The 26126-nt window shown below is 45.3% G+C and overlaps 1 protein-coding gene across 4 annotated transcripts in view; it reads left to right on the forward strand.

Annotated features, from left to right (window-relative positions):
- PRR11 (proline rich 11) overlaps positions 1-26126 on the forward strand; it is a 94792-nt gene that overhangs the window by 18730 nt on the left and 49936 nt on the right. For 3 of the 4 annotated variants that reach the window (XM_033921580.1, XM_033921583.1, XM_033921581.1), the window contains exons 4-5: positions 8526-8648; positions 17685-17909. In XM_033921580.1, coding sequence (XP_033777471.1) covers positions 8526-8648; positions 17685-17909 — 348 coding nt within the window. The remainder of the gene's footprint in view (positions 1-8525; positions 8649-17684; positions 17910-26126) is intronic. The other variant, XM_033921582.1, reaches the window with a different exon arrangement.

The following is a 26126-nucleotide window of genomic DNA, read 5'->3' on the forward strand; positions in this document are numbered from 1 at the left end:
GAGAAAAAATGTTGGACTGGTGGAAAGGAGGGAGAAATGTTGGACTGGGAGGGAGGCCAGAAAGGAGGAAGGGAAGGGAAATGGCCTGCAGGGGGCAGAAGGAAAAAAGAAATGTTACACCGAGGGGGGGGTAGGAAGGAGATTCAGACCATGGAAATAGGGAGGGAAGGTAAGACGTAGAAAAGTAGATTTTGAGAAGAAAGCTGAAAAATTGAATGTTAAGTTAATACCAAAGATGGATGCAAGGTAAAAAGTGAAGACGGAGAGAAAACCAGTCAATGGACAAGAAGGCCCTGGAAACAGTTAAAAGCCGAGAAAAATAAAGTCACCAGACAACAAAGGTAGGGAAAATTATTTTATTTTCAATATAGTGATTGAAATGTGTCAGTTTTCTCCATTTAAAAATGTCTTTTGGAAGTTAATTTGGTCCAAACTAATTCATTGTTAGAAAATCATGTTGCCCTTTCCTATGATACTATTTTATTTGGTACATCTATGAGATTTAAGAGTCCAATTTCTGCAAATAATAAACTTTTACTAATATTGACGGGGGTTGCCATTCAACATATTACTGGTAATTGGAAGGATTATACTAAGCTTAATTATACCTTTTGGTGGAATTCAGACTTTCATATTTATAAAATGGAGAGAGTGTTTGCTATACAGCAAGGAAATTATAATAATTTTAAAAAGATTTGGGGGCCATTGATTACATATTCTAATGATCAGACACCTTAACCAGCCCTTTTTTTAATTACATATGGTTATAAGTAGGGTGGGATTGGGATATATGATATTTGTTTTAACTGCTTTATTATTAATAGGTGGGATGTGTGGGGAGGGATTCTTTTATGCTTTGATGATTATAAGTAAGAATGTCAAGTGATTTGTAAAATTTATTTTTGATTGAATATTACACACTTGTAAGATATGAAAACGAATAAAGATTAAAAAAAAAGAAATGTGTCAGTTTTGAGAAAGGAAAGATGTTAAACTTTAACTGTGAAGGCCGCAGAAAAAATAGGGTACTTGGAGGGCCGCAGAAAAAAATAGTTAGTCTTTTATTAAAGAAATAACAATTATCCCAGGACAAGCAGGCAGCATATTCTTGACTGATGGGTGACGGCACCGACGGAGCCCCGGTACGGACAATTTTAGAGTGATTGCACTCTAAGAACTTTGAAAGTTCTAGTAGGCCGCACCGCGCACGCGCGAGTGCCTTCCCGCCCGACAGAGGCGCGCGGTCTCCAGTTTCTTAGTTTCCACGGAGCTAAGAAGATGCGTGTTCCAACTGCTGTTGGAAAATTTTTTTCAAATTTTTTTCGCCTTCCCGCTCGCGCGTTATTTTCTTGTCGTAATTTATTCACCTTATCGTTTCTTTCTTTTATTTTATTTTTTTTTAAAAAGTCCTTTTTTTTTCGACTTTTTTCCGGTCAGCCCCGGCGGGGCCTGTTGGCACCATCGAAGCCTCGGGCTTCGATTTTGCTACGGCCGTTTTTCCCTTCATGCCCCCTTCACTGGGTTTAAGAAGTGTCAGCGGTGTGCACGTCCTATTTCTCTTTCCGACCCGCACAAGTGGTGCCTTCAGTGTCTGGGTCCGGACCATTGGGCAGAAACGTGCACCCGCTGCAGTTCTCTCCAAAAGAGAACTCTAAAGAATCGCCAAATTCAACAGCGAATTCTTTTCGGTGCCGCCATGGAAGTTCCCCCGGCATCGACACCGTCATCTTCCTCCAAATCGGCACCGGTGACTTCGACACTGCAAGATCCATCCTCGGTGTCGCACCCTGTAGGTAAGCCGGCTAAGAAGCCATCCCCTACTGTCCTTAGCCCGCCAGTCGAACAAGCAGTGAGCCAAGTCCTGCAGACTGTGCGCCGGCCTCTCAAACGCTCCGCTCCTATTGAAGTCTCTGCCTCTTCATCGGCATCGACTTCGCCTGAGCGTCGAGCTGCACCGCAGGTACCGAGCAAGAAAAAAGTGGTACCGGTGCCATCGGGACCGTCTCTGGATAAGAGAATAGCATCCATCCTTCAGGTCCAGCTTAAGGAGCAGTTACAACACTTGCTCCCGGCTCTGCTGACTCCGAGCCTTCCAGTGTCGGTACCTACTGAGCATTCGGTGCCGATCGTCAAACAGCCTGTTTTGTCGGCATCGACGTTGTCGGCACCGCAAAAATCTGTTTCTATGCCTGTTCTTTCGGCGGAACTGAAGTCTCTTCGACGCACTGCTTACTCGACTTCGGAGCCGGTGCCGTTCTCTGACACCCGTACTGTACAGTCACCCGGTACGGTGTCCATGAGGTCTGGTAAATCGGTACGCAAAACCAAGCATACCGAACCTTCTACCCCACTTTCTCAGGGCCGTCTGTCATCGATACGGGACCCTGATTTGTGGGATGATTCTGATGACCCCCTCGGTACCGAGGCAGATTATTCCTCGGAGGAGGATGTTACATCGGTGCAGGATCCTGCTGGTAAGCCAGAGCACTCGTCCTTCACCAAGTTTCTTAAGGAGATGTCGGACACCCTTTCCATCCCTCTAGAGTCTGACTCTAAAAAATCCAAAGCATTTCTTGATGCTTTGGATTTTGACCAGCCTCCGAAAAAGAATTTTTAAAGTTACCCCTCCATGACATCTTGAGGGAAACTTTTTACAAAAATTTAGAAACTCCTCTCACCGTTCCAGGAGCCCCTAGGAAGCTGGAATCGCTTTACAAGGTGATTCCTATTCCAGGGTTTGACAAACCCCAGCTGCCCCATGAATCTCTGCTGGTGGAGTCCACCCTCAAAAAATCGGCAGGCTCTAGTGTATATGCCTCTGTCCCTCCTGGCAGAGAGGGCAAGGCCATGGATAAATTTGGTAAAAGACTTTACCAAAATGCAATGCTGGCCAACCGTTCAGGTAACTATGCGTTTCACTTCTCTTTTTACCTGAAACATTTGATTCAGCAAGTCTCTTCTTTTCAAAAGTATCTTCCTGACCGTAAGCTTCCTGCATTCCAACAATGCACTTCCAGTCTCCTACAACTCAGGAAGTTCATGGTCCGGTCCATCTATGATACTTTTGAACTCACATCCCGAGCCACGGCTATGTCTGTAGCGATGAGACGATTGGCATGGCTCCGAGCCTCCGACCTTGATGTGAACCACCAGGACCGCCTTGCCAATGCCCCCTGCCTGGGTGATGAGCTCTTTGGAGAATCTATGGATACCACCACTCAAAAGCTCTCTGCCCATGAGACGAGGTGGGATACTTTGCTGAAAAATAAAAAGAAGCCTCCTCCTCCTCGTCCATTTAGACAGCAGCCATCATATCAGAGGCGGTTTTCTGCTCGGCCAGTTCAGCCTCAACCTCCACAACCTCGGAGGCAGCGGCAACAGCACCAACAAGCACGTCAGCAACAGCCGCCTACCATAAAACCTGTCACTCAGACTAAGCCGACTCAGCCCTTTTGACTCCCTTCTCCTGGGCATTGCCAGTCTCCCTCCCTCCTGTCCTCTTCCACAGCCCATAGGAGGTCGATTAACCATTTTTCACTCTCGATGGGAGGTAATCACCACCAACCAGTGGGTGCTCTCGATCATAGCCCATGGCTACTCCCTCAATTTTCAGACTCCTCCGCCGTTAGGCCTGCCAAAAGAGTCTGCTTCCAACAAGTCTCAGTCCCTCCTTCTCGCTCAAGAGGTTCAATCCCTCCTTCTTCTCAATGCCATCGAAGAAGTTCCTCAAGATCAGCGAGGTCAGGGTTTTTACTCCCGGTACTTTCTAGTTCCCAAAAAGACCGGAGACCTCAGACCCATCTTAGATCTCAGAGATCTCAACAAATGTTTGGTCAAGGAGAAGTTCAAAATGCTCTCTCTTGCCACCCTCTACCCTCTTCTCGCTCAGGGCGACTGGCTATGCTCCCTCGATCTCAAAGAGGCTTACACACATATTCCTATCCATCTGACGTCCAGGCAATATCTGCGCTTTCTCATCAATCAACATCATTATCAGTACAAAGTGCTACCCTTCGGCCTGGCCTCCTCTCCCAGGGTATTCACCAAATGTCTGATTGTGATAGCGGCCTATCTCCGCTCTCACAACTTTCAAGTCTTCCCTTATCTGGATGACTGGTTGATCAAAGCTCATTCCCCTCAGGCGGTTCTGCTTGCCACCACTCACTTCCTTCGACTATTAGGGTTCGAAATCAATCTACCCAAGTCTCACCTCATTCCGACCCAGCAACTTCAATTTATTGGAGCCGTTCTGGACACTGTTCTGATGAGGGCGTTTCTTCCATCCAACCACCTTCACGCCATCCTCCATCTCTGTCAGCAGGTGTTTCAACAGATTACCATTTCTGCGAATCACATGATGGTGCTATTGGGGCACATGGCTTCGACAGTACATGTCACACCCTTCGCACGTCTCCACCTGCGTACTCCTCAATGGACCTTAGCGAACCAATGGTCCCAAGCGACTGATCCTTGTTCACAACACATATCTGTGACCTCGTCTCTTCGACAGTCGCTTCTTTGGTGGTTGACATCTTCAAATCTATCCAGAGGTCTGCTGTTCCATCTACCTCCTCATCAACTAGTCATCACCACAGATTCCTCCCCCTACGCCTGGGGAGCTCACTTGAACGAATTCCAAACTCAGGGATTTTGGACTGCCCAGGAAAAGAAACACCACATCAATTTCCTGGAACTCCGAGCGATGTTCTATGCCCTCAAGGCGTTTCAACATCTTCTCTTTCCTCAAGTACTACTCATTTGCACAGACAATCAAGTTGCAATGTACTACATCAACAAACAGGGAGGAACGGGCTCTCGCCTGTTGTGTCAGGAAGCCCAACGGATTTGGTCTTGGGCGACAGCTCGTCACTTATTCCTGAAGGCTATCTACATTCAAGGGGAACAGAATTCCTTAGCGGACAATCTCAGCAGAATTCTCCAACCTCACGAATGGACTCTCGATCCCTCGACTCTTCAGACCATTTTCGCTCAATAGGGCACTCCTCAAGTGGACCTTTTTGCAGCTCCCCACAACCATCAGCTGCCCCTGTTTTGCTCCAGACTCTACTCTCCTCACCGTCTGGCGCCCGATGCATTTCTCCTGGATTGGACCAGTCTCTTCCTATATGCTTTTCCCCCTCTACCGCTCATGCTGCGAACACTGTTCAAGCTCAAGAGGGAACAAGCCACCATGATTCTCATCGCTCCACGGTGGCCCAGGCAACATTGGTTCTCCCTTCTACTTCAACTCAGTTCCAGGGAACCCATACCTCTTCCACTGTTTCCTTCTCTGCTTTCTCAGCATCAGCAGACCCTACTGCATCCCAACCTACAGTCTCTGCACCTGACAGCTTGGTATCTCTCGGGCTGACTTCGGCTCACTCACTACTTTCTCAGCCTGTCCGCTCTATCATTGATGCTTCCAGGAAACCGGCCACGCTCCAGTGTTATCAACAGAAGTGGTCTCGGTTTGCTTCCTGGTGCCTCTTACATCACCATGATCCCATGTCTCTAGCAGTGGGACTGGTGTTGGACTATCTTCTTTCCTTGTCTGACTCTGGTCTTAAATCTACTTCTATCAGAGTTCACCTTAGTGCAATTGCTGCCTTTCATGAGCCAATTCATGGAAAACCCCTCTCAGCTCATCCTTTGGTTTCTCGGTTCATGAGGGGCCTTTTCAATGTGAAACCACCTCTCAAGCCTCCTCCTGTGGTCTGGGATCTCAATGTGGTTCTTTCCGCTTTAATGAAGCCTCCTTTTGAACCTTTGGCCACAGCGCATTTCAAATTTCTTACCTGGAAAGTGGTCTTCCTTATAGCTCTCACTTCTGCCAGGAGGGTCAGTGAACTGCATGCACTAGTGGCCGATCCACCTTTCACTGTTTTTCACCATGATAAGGTGGTTCTCCATACACACCCCAAATTTCTTCCTAAGGTTGTGTCTGACTTTCATCTTAACCAGTCCATAGTCCTACCTGTATTTTTTCCAAAGCCTCATTCTCATCCAGGTGAACAGGCTTTGCATACCTTGGACTGTAAACGTGCTCTGGCTTACTATCTTGAACGTACTAAGCCCCACAGATCATCTCCTCAACTATTTTTGTCCTTTGATCCTAATAAGTTGGGTCATCCTGTATCTAAACGCACTCTCTCCAATTGGCTTGCTGCTTGCGTTTCTTTCTGTTATGCTCAGTCGGGCCTGACACTGGAAGGTTCTGTCACGGGCCACAAAGTTAGAGCTATGGCAGCGTCTGTAGCTTTCCTCCGATCTACTTCCATTGAGAAAATCTGCAAGGCTGCTACTTGGTCCTCAGTTCACACTTTTACATCACATTATTGTCTGGATGCATTCTCCAGACGGGATGGACACTTCGGCCAATCTGTTTTACAAAATTTATTTTCCTAATGGCCAACCTTCCCTCCATCCCTCTTTTTGTTAGCTTGGAGGTCACCCATCAGTCAAGAATATGCTGCCTGCTTGTCCTGGGATAAAGCACAGTTACTTACCGTAACAGGTGTTATTCAGGGACAGCAGGCAGATATTCTTGCGTCCCTCCCACCTCCCCGGGTTGGCTTCTTAGCTGGCTTATCCTAACTGGAGACCGCGCGCCTCTGTCGGGCGTGAAGGCACTCGCGCGTGCGCGGTGCGGCCTACTAGAACTTTCAAAGTTCTTAGAGTGCAATCACTCTAAAATTGTCCGTACCGGGGCTCCGTCGGTGCCGTCACCCATCAGTCAAGAATATCTGCCTGCTGTCCCTGGATAACACCTGTTACGGTAAGTAACTGTGCTTTTTGCATGAGGTAAAACTCCTTTATAGTTTATAAATCTTTCCTTTAACTGTTAACCGTTAAAGGAAAGATTTATAAACTATAAAGAGTTTTACCTCATGCAAAATTGTCATTTCTTTAATAAGACATTAACTATTTTTTCTTTTCTGCAGCCCTCCAAGTACCTACAAATCCAAAATGTGGCCCTGCAAAGGGTTTGAGTTTGAGATCACTGTCTTAGCGGGTCCTTGTAAGGGGGACAGCGTTTCCAAGGCTACCATTGTGCGCTGTATCAGAGAGATTATCGCTTCTGTCTATCTTCAGAAGAAGCCTATTCCAGAATTTCTCAAGGCTCATTCCACTCAGGGTCAGGCAGCTTCTTGGGCCGAGTCTTCTCTGGTGCCTCCAGTGGATATCTGTAAGACTGTGGTTTGGTCTTTTCTACGTTCATTTGTTCAACACTACCATGTGGACATCCAGGCACATTGGGACATGGTATTCGGTGAGCATGTTATGGTAGCGGCCCTCCCAGGGTCCCACCCATGATGGGTACTGCCTTGGTACGTCCCATCAGTGAATTTTACCGGTCTGGAGAGATGCTTAAGAAGGAGAAATTAGGTTCTTACCTGCTAATTTTCTTTCTTTGAGACTCTCCAGACCAGTACAGTTCCCACCCTGTCTGCCTGTTCTTAATGGGATTTGCGTTGAGTGTTTTTTCTGCAGGTTCTAGTATTTTTATAGGGTCAGGGAGATCAAAAGAACGGCAGCTTTGGCATAGCTGGCGAGCTGTGGTGACGTTTTGCTTAAGGGGCTTCTATGCAATTTCCAACAGTATTGCTCTGTTAGTTGTTACTGTTAATAATTAGCACTTAATTCTGCTTGGCTATTCGGCAGACTGGTTAGACTAGAGCAGGGGTGTCAAAGTCCCTCCTTGAGGGCTGCAATCCAGTCGGATTTTCTGAATTTCCCCAATGAATATGCATAAGATCTATTTGCATGTACTGCTTTCATTGTATGCTAATAGATCTCATGCATAATCATTGGGAATATCCTGAAAACCTGACTGGATTGCGGCCCTCGAGGAGAGATTTGACACCCCTGGACTAGAGAGAAGCACAGATATTAATATTAGTCAAAGTTTTGTCTGTCTCTACCTGCTGGTCATGGTGAGCTATTACCCCACCTGCTGGTCATGGTGAGCTATTACCTATCAGTGAACTGTACCGGTCTGGAGAGTCTAAAAGAGAGAGAATTTCTCTTTTTTTTTTTTTTCTGACAGCTAAAACCCCTGTTAGTTTGTTTTTTGCATAGCCAAATGATGTTAGTGCATCAATCGCTTGGCTACTTTGCATAGAGTTTTAGCTAATTTGCATGGCTAGATTGGAAAATGGACTATCGAGGGGGAAAAACACCTGGTGAGATGTTTTGTGAATCGGGTCAGTAATAGCAATCGTCGCTAAAGCTGTGAAAACAGGTTTAGCAACGATCGCTGACTTTACTGCATCCAGCCCTTTGTCTTTTTAATAAGTGTTTCTCCCTGACCTCACAGCATTTTATTTAGTTGCCCCTCTTCTTTCCCACTCTATTTTTGTGGTGTTTAGACTAGTCTCTTTTCAATCTATAGTTCTCTTCTATTGATGTTATGTATTAACTCTCTTTTTATTGGAGATACTGTTGTAATTGTTTGCTTTCAAAAATAACTTTTAACTTAATCAATAATCCAGTATTTGATTAGAGGTCTTTCTCTGTGGATGTAGAGTTTTGAACTTGTGAAAACCACCATATTTCCATCGCATACATACCTGCAGGAGTTGATGGCACTTAGACATCAAATTGAGAAGCTGGAAAGTAAATTTCTGAGATTACAAGAAGTTTTGCAGGTAAGTTGTTGGCTATTTGAATGAGTATTCTATAAATTAATAGTTTGTCTTCTAAAACTGTGTTTAGGAAGCACTTAGTAGTTTTTGTGAGATTTAGGAGTCTGTTCACTAAAGTGAGGTAATCTTTCATTGACCAAAATTTTTTCAGTAAAGGCTGTGTGCTGTTGTGAGCCTGCCCATTATGTCCCCCCTGCAGTTAACACTAGTGCTGCCTGATTCAGGGAAATTTTTTTGGATTCAATTCACTTTTCCTGCCCAATCGAGTGGGTTTTGTGGGGGGTTTTTCAAAATTCCTAGTGAGTTTATTTTGTAGCCTCTTCACCCCCTTTTGCCCTCTCCAATCCCACACCAACACTGTGGTGTAAACAAAATTAAAAAGACTTTTCTGCTCACCATCCATCTTCCATCTCTTTACATTCCCTTCCACTGCCATATTCAGCATTATCCCAGGACAAGCAGGCAGCATATTCTCACATATGAATGACATCAACCACGGAGCCCTGATGCGGACAGCTTCACAAGCAGACTTGCTTGAAGAACTTTTAGAAAGTTTGCGACTTCCGCACCGCGCATGTGCAAGTGCCTTCCCGCCCAACGTAGGGGGCGCATCCGTGGAGCTGAGAAGCCCTCGTTTCAAGGCTCTGCGCAAGGGTTAGTTTTACTCGTGTCTTCTCTCACCGCGGTTCGTATATTCTTTTTATTTACCGAGTCACTGTGTTACGCCTGTTTAAAAAAGTCTTTTGTTTAATTTTTTTGGTCGTGTCACAGCGGGGCCTGTTCCGCAGCCTCAGCCTGTGGGCTTCGATTTAGCCGCAGCCGTGTTTCATTTCATGTCCTGGCCAGTCACAGGATTAAGAATTGTAGCCTGTGTCAGCGTGCGATCTCCATCACTGACCCACATAAGTGGTGTGTGCAGTGTTTAGGACCTGATCATCGTCTGGAGTCGTGTGCCCGCTGTGCTACACTTCAAAATTGAGCCCTTAAACATCATCGAGTTCAGATTTAAAAAATCTTCGGGGGAATGGATCTTTCTTCAACTAAAGCCTCGACCCCGATTGCGGTCTCAACCTCGACTCTGTTGAAGTCTTCTGTGGGGCCCAAAGCTTCATCCTCGACCTCGCTAAAACCTTCCTCGATGGGGAAGTCCTCATCCTCGGAGAAGTCAGCTAAATCCTCTCTGGAGGGGCCATTATCTTCAGTGTCTCCATCTGGTAAGCTATCGAAGCCAACCCATCAGGAGTCGCAGGCCATTTCAACAGCGGCCCTGGTGGACCCGGTCGCTTTGTGACTCCCCAGGAAGCATGTCTCAAAATTGAGGAAGCACTCTTCCTCAAGGTCATCTTCCTCAGAGTCAATAGCCACACCAGTTGTACCAGCTCCAGTGATCTCGGTGCTGGCTTTGCAGAATATATTGGAAACTATTCTGCATCAGGAGTTTGGTAATATGCTTGCCAAATTGACTCTTGCCTCAACCCTGCTTCCTGCAGTCCATCCTGAGCCCTCAGCAGTAAGTTCAACCTGACCACTCTATTCAAGGAGTTGAGTCCTTGAGAGTGCCTCGAGTTAAACCTGACCACTCTATTCAAGGAGTCGAGTCCTTGAGAGTGCCTCGAGATCAATCTACACACTCTGTACAAGGAGTTGAGTCCTTGAGAGTGCCTCGAGATTAATCTCCAACCTTCAGTCTTGCCTATATACATAAGGCTTTGCCTTCTTCGAGGCACAGGGCGAGAACTCCTCTACATTCCTCTTCGAGGCTGGATTCGACTCGATCACGGGCCCATGATTCAAGACATAGTTCCTCTTCACATCATTTGTCGAGGCATTCATCGAGGCCCAGGTCTTCTTCTCGAGACAGACCTCGTTTATCGAAGCATCAAGACTTCGAGACCACCAACTACTTTCTCAAGGAAATCTATTGTAGAGCCTTGGTATTCTCGCCAGTCAAGCTCTTCTCCTGTGAGGTTTTGTTCATTATCTGGTTCTTCGAAACAAAAATGTTCTGCTTCTTCTAGAAGTGGTTTTTCATCTTCATCTCTGCCTATGGATTCAGATCTGCAGTACCAATATTCCAGAGAGACTTTGCCTTCTTTCTCTGCTTTATAGGGTACCTTGAGAGGTTCATCTTCACCTCAACAAGGTTACTCCTCTTCTGATCCAGTGTCCTTTACAAAATTTTTATGTCAAATGAGTAAAGATCTCAACATTGCCTTGGAGTCTGATTCCAAATACTCTAAGGAGTATTTGGAAGAACTGGGTATGCCTAATCCTCCTAGGGATTCTCTCAAATTACCCATGAATGGCATTCTTTCTCAAACTTTCAAGAGGAATCTAGATACACCATACTCCATTCCTGCTGTGCCAGCAAAGCTGGAATCTCGTTATAAGATGGTCTATTGTAAGGGATTTGAGAAGTCTCAACTATCCCATCAATCTCTTCTCATGGAGTCTTCTTTAAAAAGATCCAATCCTGCCAAAGTTTATGCCACTGTTCCTGGCTGAGAGGGCAGGACCATGGACAAGTTTGGCCGTAGGCTGTATCAAAATTCTATGATGACAAATAGAATTTTAAACTACTATTTTGTCTTTACATCATATCTCAAGCATTGGGTCAATGCTATGTCTACTTTCTTCAAGTATCTTCCAAAACATCACCTAGCAGATGCATTCAACTCTAGGTCAACTTTGTATGCATATAGTTCAGGCTACATATAAAAACATAAGAAGTTGCCTCCGCTGAGGCAGACCAGAGGTCCATCTCGCCCAGCGGTCCGCTCCCGTGGCGGCCCATCAGGCCCATTGCCTGAGCAATGGTCCCAGACTATCCCTATAACCTACCGCTACTCCTATCTGTACCCCTCAATTCCTTTATCCTCTAGGAACCTATCCAAACCTTCTTTGAAGCCTTGTAACGTGCTCCGGCCTATCACAGCCTCCGGAAGCGCGTTCCATGTGTCCACCACCCTCTGGGTGAAAAAGAACTTTCTGGCATTTGTTTTAAACCTGTCCCCTTTTAATTTCTCCGAGTGCCCCCTTGTACTTGTGGTTCCCCATAATCTGAAAAATCTGTCCCTGTCTACTTTTTCTATACCCTTCAGGATCTTGAAGGTTTCTATCATGTCTCCTCTAAGTCTCCGCTTTTCCAGGGGGAACAGCCCCAGCTTTTTCAGTCTGTCAGTATATGAGAGGTTTTCCATACCCCTTATCAGTTTAGTTGCTCTTCTCTGGACTCCCTCAAGTACCGCCATGTCCTTCTTGAGGTACGGCGACCAGTACTGGACACAGTACTCCAGATGCGGTCGCACCATTGCACGATACAGTGGCAGGATGACCTCCTTTGTCCTGGTCGTGATACCCTTCTTAATGATACCCAACATTTTGTTTGCTTTTCTTGAGGCTGTGGCGCACTGTGCCGACGCCTTCAAAGATGTGTCTACCATCACTCCCAGGTCTCTTTCAAGGTTACTTACCCCTAGCAGTTATCCTCCCATTTTGTAGCTGAACATCGGGTTCTTTTTCCCTACATGCATGACCTTGCATTTCCCTACGTTAAAGTTCATTTGCCATTTTTTGGCCCATTCTTCTAGCGTCGTTAGGTCCCTTTGGAGATCTTCGTAGTCTTCCATGGTTTCAACCCTGCGGTAGAGTTTGGTGTCATCCACAAATTTAATAACTTCGCAATTTGTTCCCGCCTCCAGGTCATTAATAAATATATTGAACAGGAGCGGTCCCAGCACCGACCCCTGCGGAACTCCGCTCGTGACCCAATGCCAGTCTGAGTAATGGCCCTTTACTCCAACCCTCTGTTTCCTGTCTGCCAGCCAGTTTTTGATCCCCTTGCACCCCGTGTTTCCACAGCTTTTTAAGCAGTCTTTCGTGCGGTACCTTGTCGAAGGCTTTTTGAAAGTCAAGGTAAATGATGTCAATGGATTCCCCTTTATCCACCTGTCTGTTTACCCCCTCAAAGAAGTACAATAAGTTTGTGAGGCATGACCTACCCTTGCAGAAGCCATGCTGGCTCGACTTTAGCTGTCCATTGTTTTCTATGTGTTCACAGATACATAACATAAGAACATAAGCAATGCCTCTGCTGGGTCAGACCTGAGGTCCATCGTGCTCAGCAGTCCGCTCTCGCGGCGGCCCAACAGGTCCAGGACCTGTGCAGTAATCCTCTATCTATACCCCTCTATCCCCTTTTCCAGTAGGTAATTATCCAATCTTTTCTTAAACCCCATTACCGTACTCTGCCCTATTACGTCCTCTGGAAGCGCATTGGGTAAAGAAGAACCCACACGTTGGGTAAAGAAGAACTTCCTAGCATTCGTTTTGAATCTGTCCCCTTTCAACTTTTCCGAGTGCCCTCTTGTTCTTTTATTTTTTGAAAGTTTGAAGAATCTGTCTCTCTCTACTTTCTCTATGCCCTTCATGATCTTGTAAGTTTCTATCATATCCCCTTTAAGTCTCCTCTTCTCCAGAGAAAAAAGACCTAATTTCTCCAATCTCTCAGCATATGAAAGGTTTTCCATACCTTTTATCAGATGTGTCGCTCTCCTCTGGACCCTTTCGAGTAATGCCATATCCTTCTTAAGATACGGCGACCAAAATTGGACGCAGTACTCCTGATGCGGACGCACCATCGCCCGATACAACGGCAGAATAACTTCTTTCGTTCTGGTCGCAATGCCCTTCTTGATTATACCAAGCATTCTATTCACTCTCTTAGCGGCCGCTGCGCACTGTGCCCTCGGCTTCATTGTCATGTCCACCATTACCCCCAAGTCCCTTTCCTGTGTACTTTCATTCAATAATATCCCTCCAATCGTATAGTTGTACCTCAAGTTTCTGCTTCCCAATCTGTCCTTAATCAGCGCTTCCATCATCTTTCCCGGGACCGAGGTCAAGCTCACCGGCCTGTAGTTTCCCGGGTTCCCCCTTGAATCCTTCTTGAAGATGGGCGTGACATTTGCAATTTTCCAATCCTCCGGGATCTCTCCAGTTTTTAAGGATAGGTTACATATTTGGCGAAGTGGCTCTGCTATTTCGTTCCTTAGTTCCTTGAGTACCCTTGGGTGAATGCCGTCCGGACCTGGCGATTTGTCGCTCTTTAGTCTGTCTATCTGCCTGAGGACATCCTCTTGGCTTACCTCTAGTTGGACCAGCTTTTCATCCCGATCCCCATTTACGATGTCCTCCGGTTCCGGAATATTGGATGTGTCCTCCCTCGTGAAGACTGACGTGAAGAACTTATTTAACCTGTCTGCTATCTCTTTTACCACTCCTTTTTTGTCTCCATCATCCAATGGCCCCACTTCTTCCCTTGCTGGTTGCTTCCCCTTCACATATCTGAAGAACGATTTGAAGTTTGTTGCTTCCTCCACCAGTCTCTCCTCATATTCTCTTTTAGCTTTCCTAACCACACGGTGTCTTTGTGCTCCTTTTGGTTGTCCTTTGTTTGGTCCTTTTTCCATTTTTTGAACGATGCTTTCTTGTCACTTATCGCCTTTTTCACTGCAGTTGTTATCCACGCTGGGTTTTTTGTTCAGATTTTTTTGCACCCCTTCCTGAATCTGGGGATGTACAGGTTCTGTGCCTCTTGCACCGTGCCCTTGAGTAGGGACCAGGCTTTTTCTACAGACTCCATCTTCCTTGCGCTACCGTTGAGTTTCTTTCCCACCATTTTCCTCATGCCATCATAATTCCCTTTTTTGAAGTTGAGTGCTGTTGCTGTGGTTCTTTTCACCTTTGATAATCCAATTTCCAGCTTGCACTGGATCATGTTGTGATCGCTGTTTCCTAGGGGTTCTAGCACCGCCACCTCCTTTGCAGGTCCCCCTAGCCCGTTGAGGATTAGGTCGAGAGTGGCACCCCCCATGTTGGTTCCGTGACCAGCTGTTCCATGAAACAGTCCCTCGTGGTTTCTAGGAATTTGGTCTCCCTTATGCAGTTTGAGTGTCCAATACTCCAGTCTATCCCAGGGTAGTTGAAGTCTCCCATCACCATCACGCTTCCGCTTTTGCATATCTGCCTCAGCTCAGCCTCCAGGTCCTGGCCGAGTGCTTCCGGTTGTCCAGGTGGGCGATAGTACAGGCCCAATTTTATGTCTGCTCCAGTTCCTCCAGGTAGCTTAATCCATAGTGATTCCAAGTCGTCCGCCCTTACTGTTGTTTCCATCCTGGTTGAAGGTATGGAGTCCTTTATATAAAGCGCTATTCCTCCACCCTTCTTGTGTGTCCTGTCCCTCCTGTGGAGTTTGTATCCTGGTATGGCTACATCCCATTTGTTGTCATCAGTCCACCACGTTTCTGTGACTCCTATTATGTCCAGGTCCTTTGTACTGGCTATGACTTCTAGTTCTCCCATTTTGGCTCTTAGGCTCCTAGCATTAGTGTATAGGCAATTTAAGTCCTGGTTGTTTGCCTTTTCCGCTGGTTCTCCTCGTGGTTTGGCGCCCCTGCCATCCTCCTCATGGGTTGCCAGCCCCCGAGCATTGTTGTGTTCATCCCCATCCTGCGGTGTGTCTGTGTTGTCCTCAGCCTGCTTCCCCATGTTTGGATGACCCTCTGGCTCATGTTGTTCTCTCTTAATCCTGTTTGCTAGGTTCATTTGTGCAATGGCTCCCTGCATTGCGTCCTTGTGTCCTTTTCCCAAAAGTTCCCTCTCAGTCCCGAGCCCTCTTTTACAAATTTCTGGTTCAGTATCCTTGTTCGATACTTTGGTCCGATGTGTCGAGGTCAGGTTGACTGTTGGCTTTCCCCTTCTCCTCAGTTTAAAGCCAAGTCTATGCCACTCTGGACGTTACGTGCTCAGCTTCAGTTTCCTCCCCAGGATCCTGAACTGCTCAGTTAGTGTAGTCCTGTTGTAGCTCCTCCTGCTGATGTTGTTGGTTCCAACGTGGATTATCACCGCTGTCTCCTCTGTCTGATGCTTTTGAAATGTCCTCCAGGGTCACTTCATTCTCGGTGGCTTTGCTTCGCCTAGCCTGGTTATGCATTGTAGATATGGATCTAAATCTGCAGGATCGACTGGCCAACATTCCATCCGGTGGTTTCCAGATTCATGAAAGGACTTTTCAGTATCAAGCCTCCTCTCAAACCGCCTCCAGTGGTTTGGGATCTCAATGTTGTGCTTGCTCAATTGATGAAGCCTCCATTCAAACCAATGTCTACAGCTCATCTGAAGTATCTTACTTGGAAAGTAGTATTTCTCATTGCCCTCACATCTGCTCAAAGAGTCAGTGAGCTGCAAGCGTTAGTTGCTGATCCACCTTTCACTGTGTTCCATCATGACAAGGTGGTCCTCTACTCATCCTAAATTCTTACCGAAAGTGGTTTCAGAATTTCATCTCAATCAATCTTCCATTGTTTTTCCAAGGCCTCATTCTCATCCTCTGGACTGTAAACGTGCTTTGGCCATTTATATGGAACGCACCAAACCACACAGATCTGCTCCTCAACTTTTTGTCTCCTTCGATCCAAACAAGTTGGGACATCCAATCTCTAAGCGTACCATCTCCAACTGGATGGCTGCTTGTATCTCTTCCTGCTATGCCCAGGCTGGATTACAACTACAGAGTTGAGTCACAGCCCACCTGGTCCTTGGTTCATACTTTCACCTCTTATTATTGTCTGGATGTTTTCAGCAGACGGGATGGCCATTTTGGCCAGAGAGTATTACAAAATTTATTCTCCTAAGTTGCCAACGCTCCCACCATCCTATTCTAGTTAGCTTGGAGGTCACCCATATGTGAGAATAGGCTGCCTACTTGTCCTGGGATAAAGCACAGTTACGTACCGTAACAATTGTTATCCAGGGACAGCAGACAGCTATTCTCACAACCCACCCACCTCCTTTGGTTGGCTTATCTGCTAGCTATCTGCGCTGGGCAGGAAGGCACTCATGCATGCACGGTGCGGCTGACTCTAAACGTCTACGTTTCTTCAAGCAAGTCTGCTTGCAAGGCTGTCTGCATCCGGGCTCCGTGGATGACGTCACCCATAGGAGGAGAGAAGCTGATATGCACGGACGGGAGAGGACCTTGGGGTGATAGTGTCCGAAGATCTAAAGGCGAAAAAACAGTGTGACAAGGCAGTGGCTGCTTCCAGAAGGATGCTGGGCTGTATAAAGAGAGGCGTAGCCAGTAGAAGGAAGAAGGTGTTGATGCCCCTGTACAGGTCATTGGTAAGGCCCCACTTGGAATATTGTGTTCAGTTTTGGAGACCGTATCTGGCGAAGGATGTAAGAAGACTTGAAGCGGTCCAGAGGAGGGCGACGAAAATGATAGGAGGCTTGCGCCAGAAGACATATGAGGAAAGACTGGAAGCCCTGAATATGTATACCCTAGAGGAAAGGAGAGACAGGGGAGATATGATTCAGATGTTCAAATACTTGAAGGGTATTAACGTAGAACATAATCTTTTCCAGAGAAAGGAAAATGGTAAAACCAGAGGACATAATTTGAGGTTGAGGGGTGGTAGATTCAAAGGCAATGTTAGAAAATTCTGCTTTACAGAGAGGGTGGTGGATGCCTGGAATGAGCTCCCGAGAGAGGTGGTGGAGAGGAAAACTGTGACTGAGTTCAAAGAAGCGTGGGATGAACACAGAGGATCTAGAATCAGAAAATAATATTAAAAATTGAACTAAGGCCAGTACTGGGCAGACTTGCACGGTCTGTGTCTGTATATGGCCATTTGGTGGAGGATGGGCTGGGGAGGGCTTCAATGGCTGGGAGGGTGTAGATGGGCTGGAGTAGGTTTAATGGAGATTTCGGCAGTAGGAACCCAAGCACAGTACCGGGTAGAGCTTTGGATTCTTGCCCAGAAATAGCTAAGAAGAAAAAAATTTAAATTGAATCAGGTTGGGCAGACTAGATGGACCATTCAGGTCTTTATCTGCCGTCATCTATTATGTTACTATGTGAGAATAGCTTCCTGCTGTCCCTGGATAACAACTGTTACGGTAAGTAACTGCTTTTTTTATTCATTGCCAGTTGCAGAATAAATGTAATCTTATTGACTATAAATTAAAATATTCTTTCAGAAAAGAGAGATGGCTGACGGCTCAGAAAATTCCTTATGCCAAAGATGTCACACACCAGACTTGTTGAAAAATAACTTGCAAACTGCATCTGTGATGTTGGAAGTGCCACCGCTGCCACATCATCCACCTCCACCACCACCACCACCACCACCACCACCACCTCCTACTCTAGTCATACAAAAGCCATCGATTTTGAAAAAGGCTGCAAGCACTAAAACATGCGAGGTAAGAATTTATATGATGGCTGTGCTATGGATGATCTGACTTTAAACTTTGGAAGGACAGCACGAATAAGGTCAAATTATACCTGTCAGTAAGGTTTTGTTCTCTTAACAGTACTTTTTGAGGTCTTGTTCACGTCATAGACTCATGTCTTGAGGGTTTTGGTTTTTCACAGGATTTCTTCTGTTTAGTGTTTATAGGAAAATATTTTCAAAAGTGTGTGGCTCAGCTCTTTGGGTGTCTCCCCTACTGACAACCAGTCAAGCTGGAACAAAAGGTTAAGTCAGAGCTTTCCTGGTTTCTTAGCTCAAGAACAGTTTTTCTGGACCTGGCAGATCATGTTTCTCAGAGTATCCATAATAATTCAAACACAAAGAAGCTATTTCTATATGTTTAAATTATTATTTCCAAACATCTTTTTATTAATCATTGCAACAATATCAAAATACTTCATTCAATATCACATATGCTTCATTATAATTCACAATAAGAATAAGAGATCAGAGGGAGCCAGAGGATCAACGGATCAATAAAACTTAAATAGAAGGGTGTCTGAGGTACTCCTGTCTCCAAATATCCAACAGGAAAGTGTAATTTGATACTACAAATTTCAGGCCCGCCAACTTGGTGCTTAAGGCTAACTCCATAGCTCACATTCCCAAAATTGGTAAAGCAGTCAAATGGTCCACAATTCATACATTTTACAAAATTCTGCCGCTTGGACCAGCCCTCTGAGAGCAGTAGGTCTTCAAGCAGGTCTCTAAAGTTTAGTTGTTAATGCCTTCAATCTGCCTCCATAACCTTCTATACCGGGTTGCTCTTCACTTGAATGTTTTAACACCTACCATGTGCAATTCTCAGCTTTGGTGTCTGAGATGTCTGATTCTTGCTTGTTCAAAGAGACAGTGGAGTTGCTTATCTTTATAAAATGGGTTCTCCATGGACAGCAGGATAAATTGGCCACACAAGCCTGGCAGCTGGCTTTCAATGTTCTACAAATAACACAAGGATAGAATTGATAGTGCTGTGAGAGTTTGTTTGTTTATTAAGCTTTGAGACAGAGTGGCCATACCTATGAAAGAAATTATAAACTTGCATATTCTGCTGTTTGAAACTGTACATTGCATAATGAGGACAGTAGCAGTCTATGGAAAAAGGGTTATACAAGGGTTAGGGTTACAATGAGTTATGATGACATTCTGCTGTTAGAATTTTCATTTACTCCTGATGGAATTCTGCGTAAAAAAACATGAAAATTCTGTGCGCAATGTTTCAAGATTCAGTAAAATCCATTTGTAGTGTTTATGTGTATAATTCCACTATCATAAGGCCTGGAATTCCTTCCATCTGCCTCAGTTCCCTCTCAATCCAACTGCAGTTCTATCTCCCTCTAAATACCAACATGGCCCATAATTGTCTGCTCCTAAGTCTTCTCGTGCATGCAATACCCCAGTCTCTAATTCCGTCTCCTCACCTTCTTAGCTGTCACTGTATCTTTATTCCCCTCAACCATAGCAAGTCTTCAGCTTTCTTCTCCCACCCCTATGGCATATTTGCCCCAATACTCTGCCCCCCACAACCCCCCCCATGGCTCTGGGGGGCACATAAAAGAGGTGAATGTATGTGCCAATTCTGTTACATGCTCCTCTCGTTTAGACTGAGAACTAGAAATGTATCCAGTTTCAATTTCTGTAAGCAATTTGCAGAAGTCTTTTGAATGCTCTGCTTAAAGTTCATTTTTTTTCGGTGGCTCCAGTACCTTGAATCCCCTTTCCAGTGGTCCCTTGTCAGAGGAAAAGAAGCAGTCCTGTAGAGCCGGACTGCTGCTTCACAAAGAAACTGGTGGATCTGTGCGCCAGCCTGCTGTGTGCCACTCTTAGACTTGGGGTTCATTCCCTTGGGAGTTCGCTTGCCTGCTGACCTTGTCATGAGTTTTAAGCACAGATTGTATGCATCTGGAGTGAAATACCCTGGGTTTCAAGGTGCAGGCTGATTTTTTTTTTTTTCCCTCCTACCCTGACCACGTGGTGAGGATCCAGGGGGGCGGAGGTCACAGTTGGTGTCCGGTTGACTGGTAGTCCAAAGATCTTCAAATCTGGTCATTTGAAGCAGTTTCCGAGGCAGAAAAATCCTTTTCCTCCATTCAGTTGCTGTGAAAGTGCTAACAGGCTGGCACTGCTGAGACTGAGTAAAACCTCCATTATTTCCTATGGGAACTTTGGCGGTGGCTTGTTAAACATTTTAAAAGGCATTTTTCACAATGTTTTAGGGTAGGGTTCAGGTCCCCCACTTCCCCAGACCCCAAATTGCTATTTTTTTTTGGGGGGGGGGGTAATTTTTGCATGAACTTGGGGCACAGTTTTTGACGCAAATTCACTGGTGGCAGCCATCTTGGATTTTAAACGATCTTTTTGTCAAAGTTTATTTCTGCCTTAAAAACCCTCTATTTGATTTTTAAAAAATCATATGGGTGGACTCTCCAGCCCTTAATCTGTTGAATGTGTGCATTGATTTCGCTGGATTGGCACCGGATCAGCGACCATGTGCCGCAGCACGCTGGGGGAGGGGGGCGGGAGCTTCGGACTTTGCCTCCTACGAGTACTCTAGGGCTGGGGAACTGGCCTAGGTCTGTGACTTTGTTAAAAAAATCTCGCCCAGATGCCGTTCTGGAGTCTGGTGCAAAATACCTGTGTTCCAAGTGTGGGGACTCTCTTTTTTTGGTGTGGCATGCCATAGTTGCGGGGTGTGACCTTTTCACCAGATTTTATTTGGCTTCTCTGGAAATCGTATTCTTCAGACCCCACTTGTTTGACACAGCCGGTGGTCACATCGGGTCTTTCTCAGCCTGTTGCACTGGTGGTGGAGTTTCCTATTCGGGAACCCTCTTGTCTGGCTGTGGCAGACCTCAATTGCAGTAGTAGCCATTCAGATATTATGCCTCTTCTGTCACCTGACACTGCTTCTATTTTGGATCTGATTGATACCCTTGCTGGGACTGGTAACCTCAGCCGCCCTGAGAGTTTGAATTTGGGTGATAACCCTTCTGTTCGCAGACTTTAAGCATGGTTCTGTCCACTTTTTTTATTGCTGATGTTCTAAAAGAGCTCAAATTGGATTCTCTACCTTCCACTTCTCGAGCTTCAGTCATAGATCATTCTAATGTGCTGTCTTTTTTCCATCCCATCCACAGTTTCTTGGTCTGGTTACAGAACAATGGGATACCCCAGAAAGCTCTTTTCGACCTTCTAAAGCTACGTCTAAGCTTTATCCTCTGGCTTTTGATTTCCAGCAAGTTTTTGAACAGCCTATCAGGTGCACAGCCCTCCTTAGTGATGGGAGAGTGATGCTTTAGGATTCTCAGGATCGCAGAGTGGACATTATGTTGAGAGAACTTTTTCAAATAGCGGTGACCGCTTCCTTTACAGTGCGAGCTGTAATACCAGATTGCGGAATGCGTCCTCTATGAAGGTGTATGCCTGTCCTCCTCTGGTGATGGATGATGTAGATTATGTGGCGGATGCCCTTTATGATACCATTCAAGATCTTAGTAAGGTCTCTGTGCGCCAGACTCTTTGGGCTAGGGATGGTGCCTCAAAGGCCACTTTAAGCAGATTTCCTTTCAAGGACCAACTTCTTGTTGGTAAAGGTCTGGATGACCTCATGACCAGTGTTGCTGAGCGCTGCCCTAAGTCTCTCCCTTTGAATAGGTCTCACCGGATGCTGGGTGGGGATTGTAGTAATTTTCATTCCTCCCACAGGTTTCGTTAGGACTCCACCAGATCTTCCTCCAAGAGATATTCCCAGGGCTATCGCCCTCGTTACAACAGTTCCAATTCCAGGCATCATCAGGTTAAAAGCCCCAGGGATGCCAGAGGTCAGGCGGGGCTTCATCATATCGGAAGCTGACTTTCTCAGTTTTATTAGGCGTGGACTCAACGTTCCATCGGATCAATGAGTGCTAGACATCATTTGGGAGGGGCACAAGATGGACTTCTTTTACCTCCCTCCCAAATTTTTCTGGACTCTCTGGCATGTCGGCCAGAAAAGGAGTCCAGAGTCCGCTCTACTCTGCAATGTCTCTTACACATCAAAGCAATAGAAACCATTCCAGACCACGAATCGGTCTTAGGGAGATACTCCTTATACTTCATTGTGCCAAAGAAAGGCTTGGAGGACAGGAGACTCATTCTGGATCTAAATTTGGTCATCCACTTCTTGCAGATTTCTCATTTTCGCTTGGAAATAATGCACACAGTCATAGCTACTGTCTCTCCAGGAAAGTTTCTGGCATCCCTGGATCTCACAGGGAATTACCTCCATTTTCCAATCTACCCAGAGCATCCTACAGGTTTCTGCTTTTCTATATTCTGCAACAGATTTCCAGTTCGCAGCCCTGCCCTTTGGCCTTGCAATGGCACCACAGACTTTTATCAAGGTGTGATAGTAGTTGTGGCAGCTTTTCTCTACTGGCAGGGATCCAGGTTAGAGGTCTGCACGGGGATCGGGGGTCCCGCGGGAATCCCCCCTAACCCACGGGACTTTCACGGGGATGGAAGGCTTTGGAAGGAGGATTCTTCCTTATAATATAATGGACACGACAGCCTTAGTGAAAGATGGGGTTTATAAGTTAATTACCTGAACAGAAAACAAAAAAAGGGTTCCACCAAAGAGATTCCACAAGGAAAACAGCAGCACAAACACAAAAGAAACTGTGGAATTGATGATCCTGTCGGAAGTAATTGCTGCTTTTTATGGGGACGGGTGGGGATGGAGGTAATTCCTTGTGGGGATGGGTGGGATTTCTGTCCTCGTGCAACTCTCTAATCCAGGTCCATCCTTACTTGGATGATTGGTTGATCCGGGCTCCATCTCATCATAAGTGCGAAAGTGTGGTGGAGACGGTGGTGTCTCTGCTGCAGGCATTGGATTGGATTGTCAACTTCAAGAAGAGCTACTTGATGCCCTCCCAGTCCCTGGAGTATCTGGGTCTTCTCTTCGACACCAGATAGGGTCATGTGTTTCTTCCCAGGGCACGCAGACAAACTTCAACAGCAGATCAGAGCCCTCCTGGACTGTCTGGCTCCCACAGCCTGGCATTATCTGTAGGTTCTGGGGTTCATAGCAGCCTCCTTGGAGGCAGTCCCCTGGGCCCGAGCACACAGGTGCCCTTTACAGGAGTCTCTCCTCTCTTGGTGGTCTCTGCAGCGTCATCCCCTTCAGATGCCACTCCGCTGGACAGAGCCAGTTTGCAGCAGCTTGAGCTGGTGGCTTCAGGGGGAATGCTCTCTGCCAGGGCAGACTTCGGATCTCAGAGTGGATGACTCTTATGATGGATGCTCACTGCGGGAACCGATAGTCAGGGGCAGTGGACTTGTCAGAAACATTGGTCGATCAATTGTCTGGAGCACAGGAAAATTCAGCTGGCATTATTCACTCTCTTGCCCCTTCTGGAAGGAAGAGCGGTGCGAGTATTCTCCGACAACGCCACAGCATTGCGTATGTAAATCATCAAGGGGGCACAAGAAGTACTTTCTTAGGCCAGGAGGCTCGCATGCTGTTTCACTGGGTGGAAACACATCGTCTGTCTCTCTCAGCGGCCCATGTGGCCGGAGTCAACAATGTTCAGGCAGAGTTCCTCAGCTGACAGGTTCTGAACCCAGGAGAATGGTCCCTCTCGCAGAAGGCGTTCTGTCTGGTCATACAGCCCCAGGGTCAGCCTCAAATGGACTTGATGGCTTCAGCATAGAACTCGAAGGCCAGGCGCTGCTTCAGTCTTTAAACACAGCATGGAAGACTGGGGCCTGGATGCCTCGGTTCAGCTCTGGCCAGCTCATGAGCTCCTGTATGTGTTCTCTCCGTGGCCTCTGGTCAGTCGAGTCATCTACACAATAGCAACGCATCCTGGCCTGGTGATTCTAGTAGCTCCAGACTGGATTTGTCAACCATGGTATGCGGATCTCGTCCGTCTTCAGAGGGACAAGAAACCCTGGATCCCTCTTCATCAATAAAGGATTTCTTGAAAGAACATTCTTTCCAAGCAGGTAAATGGAGTAAAACTAAGTGGTTTAATTGCGGCTTCTTAAGATTTTAGAAAAAATGTTAAAACTATTTGACTGACATTTTATTAACTATATGAATTTCAATACTATTGATATAAAATGGAAAGATCAATTGCCATACATAAAGGGAATTATAATAATTTTAAAAAGATTTAGGGGCCATTAACAAATTATTATAATGAATAGATATCATTTTCCAATCTTTTTTCATGGGTCCTTTTATAAAAAACTTAACGGTATCCTTATGAAATTTCTTTGGCAAAGTAAAATGCATAGAATTGCTTTAGTATCTCTTCAAAAAACAATTGAGGAGGGTGGGGTAAATTTTCCTAATTTTTATAGGTATCATCAAGCCTATATTTTACGTCAAGATATGTATTGGATCCTCCCAGACCTTTTTCAGAATGCACCGGATTGGCTTTATTTAGAATGGCGTCTCTTGTTTCCCTTGAATTTGGCTCATGTGCCCAGTATTAGAATACCTAGAAGATATAAGGAGAATAGAATTTTATCAGATACATGGAAAACATTGAGATATATTAGCAATTTAGCACCTATTCCAATAAGTAAATCTACAAATCAATCTTTATGGATTAATTCCAAGATTCAAATTGGCGGATCTAAAATCTTATGGAAAACCTGGATCATTGCAGGCGTTCGAACTCTAAATGACATTATTTCAGATGGTAAACTGCTTGAATTTTCACAGCTGCAACATAGATTCGGTCTTAATAAATCACAAAGTTTTAAATGGTTGCAGCTGAAGCAGGCTATTCAGGTAGGGTTCCCTGAATGGAAAAATCTGAATAATCAATATAGTCTGGAGTTCCTTTGTTTTCAAGCTGATTTCCTGTGACATCAAGCCACTTTGTGGTATAAATTATTATCTGGATATGTGAATAAAAAAACAAAAATTGGTCTTAGAGACATTTGGAGTATTGAGATAAGGCAGCAAATTTCTGTATCTCAATGGCCACGAATTTGGCCTTGGAGAATGAGATGTACAGTGTCAGCATCTATGAGGCAAACTTGGTTCTTTTTGTTGCATAGAGCTTTTTGGACCCCAGTTTGTTTGCAAAAGTTAGATAGATCTAAGTCTAATAAATGCTGGCATTGTAATCTGGAAGTAGGGACATTGGATCATTTACTTTTTTACTGTCCCTGTATTAAATTATTTTGGAATTCAATTTGGATGCAGGTTAACCATTTACTTTAAAATCATGTTGCTTTGTCTTATGATACTATTCTGTTTGGCATGGCTATGAAGAAAAAAAAGTCAAATTTCATCTTATAATAACAAAATTCTATTAATAATGACAGGGGTGGCAATTCAGCACATTATGGCTAATTGGAAAAATTATACAAATCTTAATTATTCTTTTTGGTGGAATTCACTTTGTCACATTTTTAAAATGGAAAGAGCAATTGCTGTACATAAAGGTAATTATAACAACTTTATAAAGATCTGGGGGCCATTAGAGAATTATTGTAATGAATGAACATCGTTTTCCTTTCTGATGGATACATGTATTTTATTGGGGGAAGGGGGGGAAATTGGATGATTAATATTTTTATTTAATGATTGGATTTCTGTATATATTATGAAAATTTTCATTGAAGAATTGTTGGGTGGGGGGGGAAAGGGTTATAATTTCTACTTTAATGGATTATATGTATAAGAATGTCAAGTGATGTATATTTTATTAGTAATGTAATGTTTTAATATTAATCACTTGTTTGTCAGTTTTAAAATGAATAAAGAATTAAAAGAAAAAAAAAAAGTACATTTATACGTAGGGGAGGGGGGTAGGTAGAAAGTTCTTTTAAAGGTCTTATTTATAGATAGGAATATAATATGTACAGTGGTACCTCTGTTTACGAGTGCACCGGTTTGCGAGTGTTTTGCAAGACGAGCAAAACATTTGCAAAATCGGTGCCTCGGAAACCGAGCATGGCTCGATTTACTTCCCCCCCCCCCCCGACACGATCCGACATCCCCCCGACACAATTGGGCGCACACACCCCCCCCCCCCCCCGCTTCTTACCCTCATCTGGGCTCTTGAAGATCGGCCTACTCGTCTGCTGGGCCTTGAGCATCTGAGCATGCTCAAGGCCTGCGAGTTCATGTTCTGAACGTGAATGTGAACTCGCAGGCCTTGAG

The sequence above is a fragment of the Geotrypetes seraphini genome, chromosome 15 (assembly GCF_902459505.1).
Source record: "Geotrypetes seraphini chromosome 15, aGeoSer1.1, whole genome shotgun sequence".
Taxonomy (NCBI): Eukaryota; Metazoa; Chordata; class Amphibia; order Gymnophiona; family Dermophiidae; genus Geotrypetes; species Geotrypetes seraphini.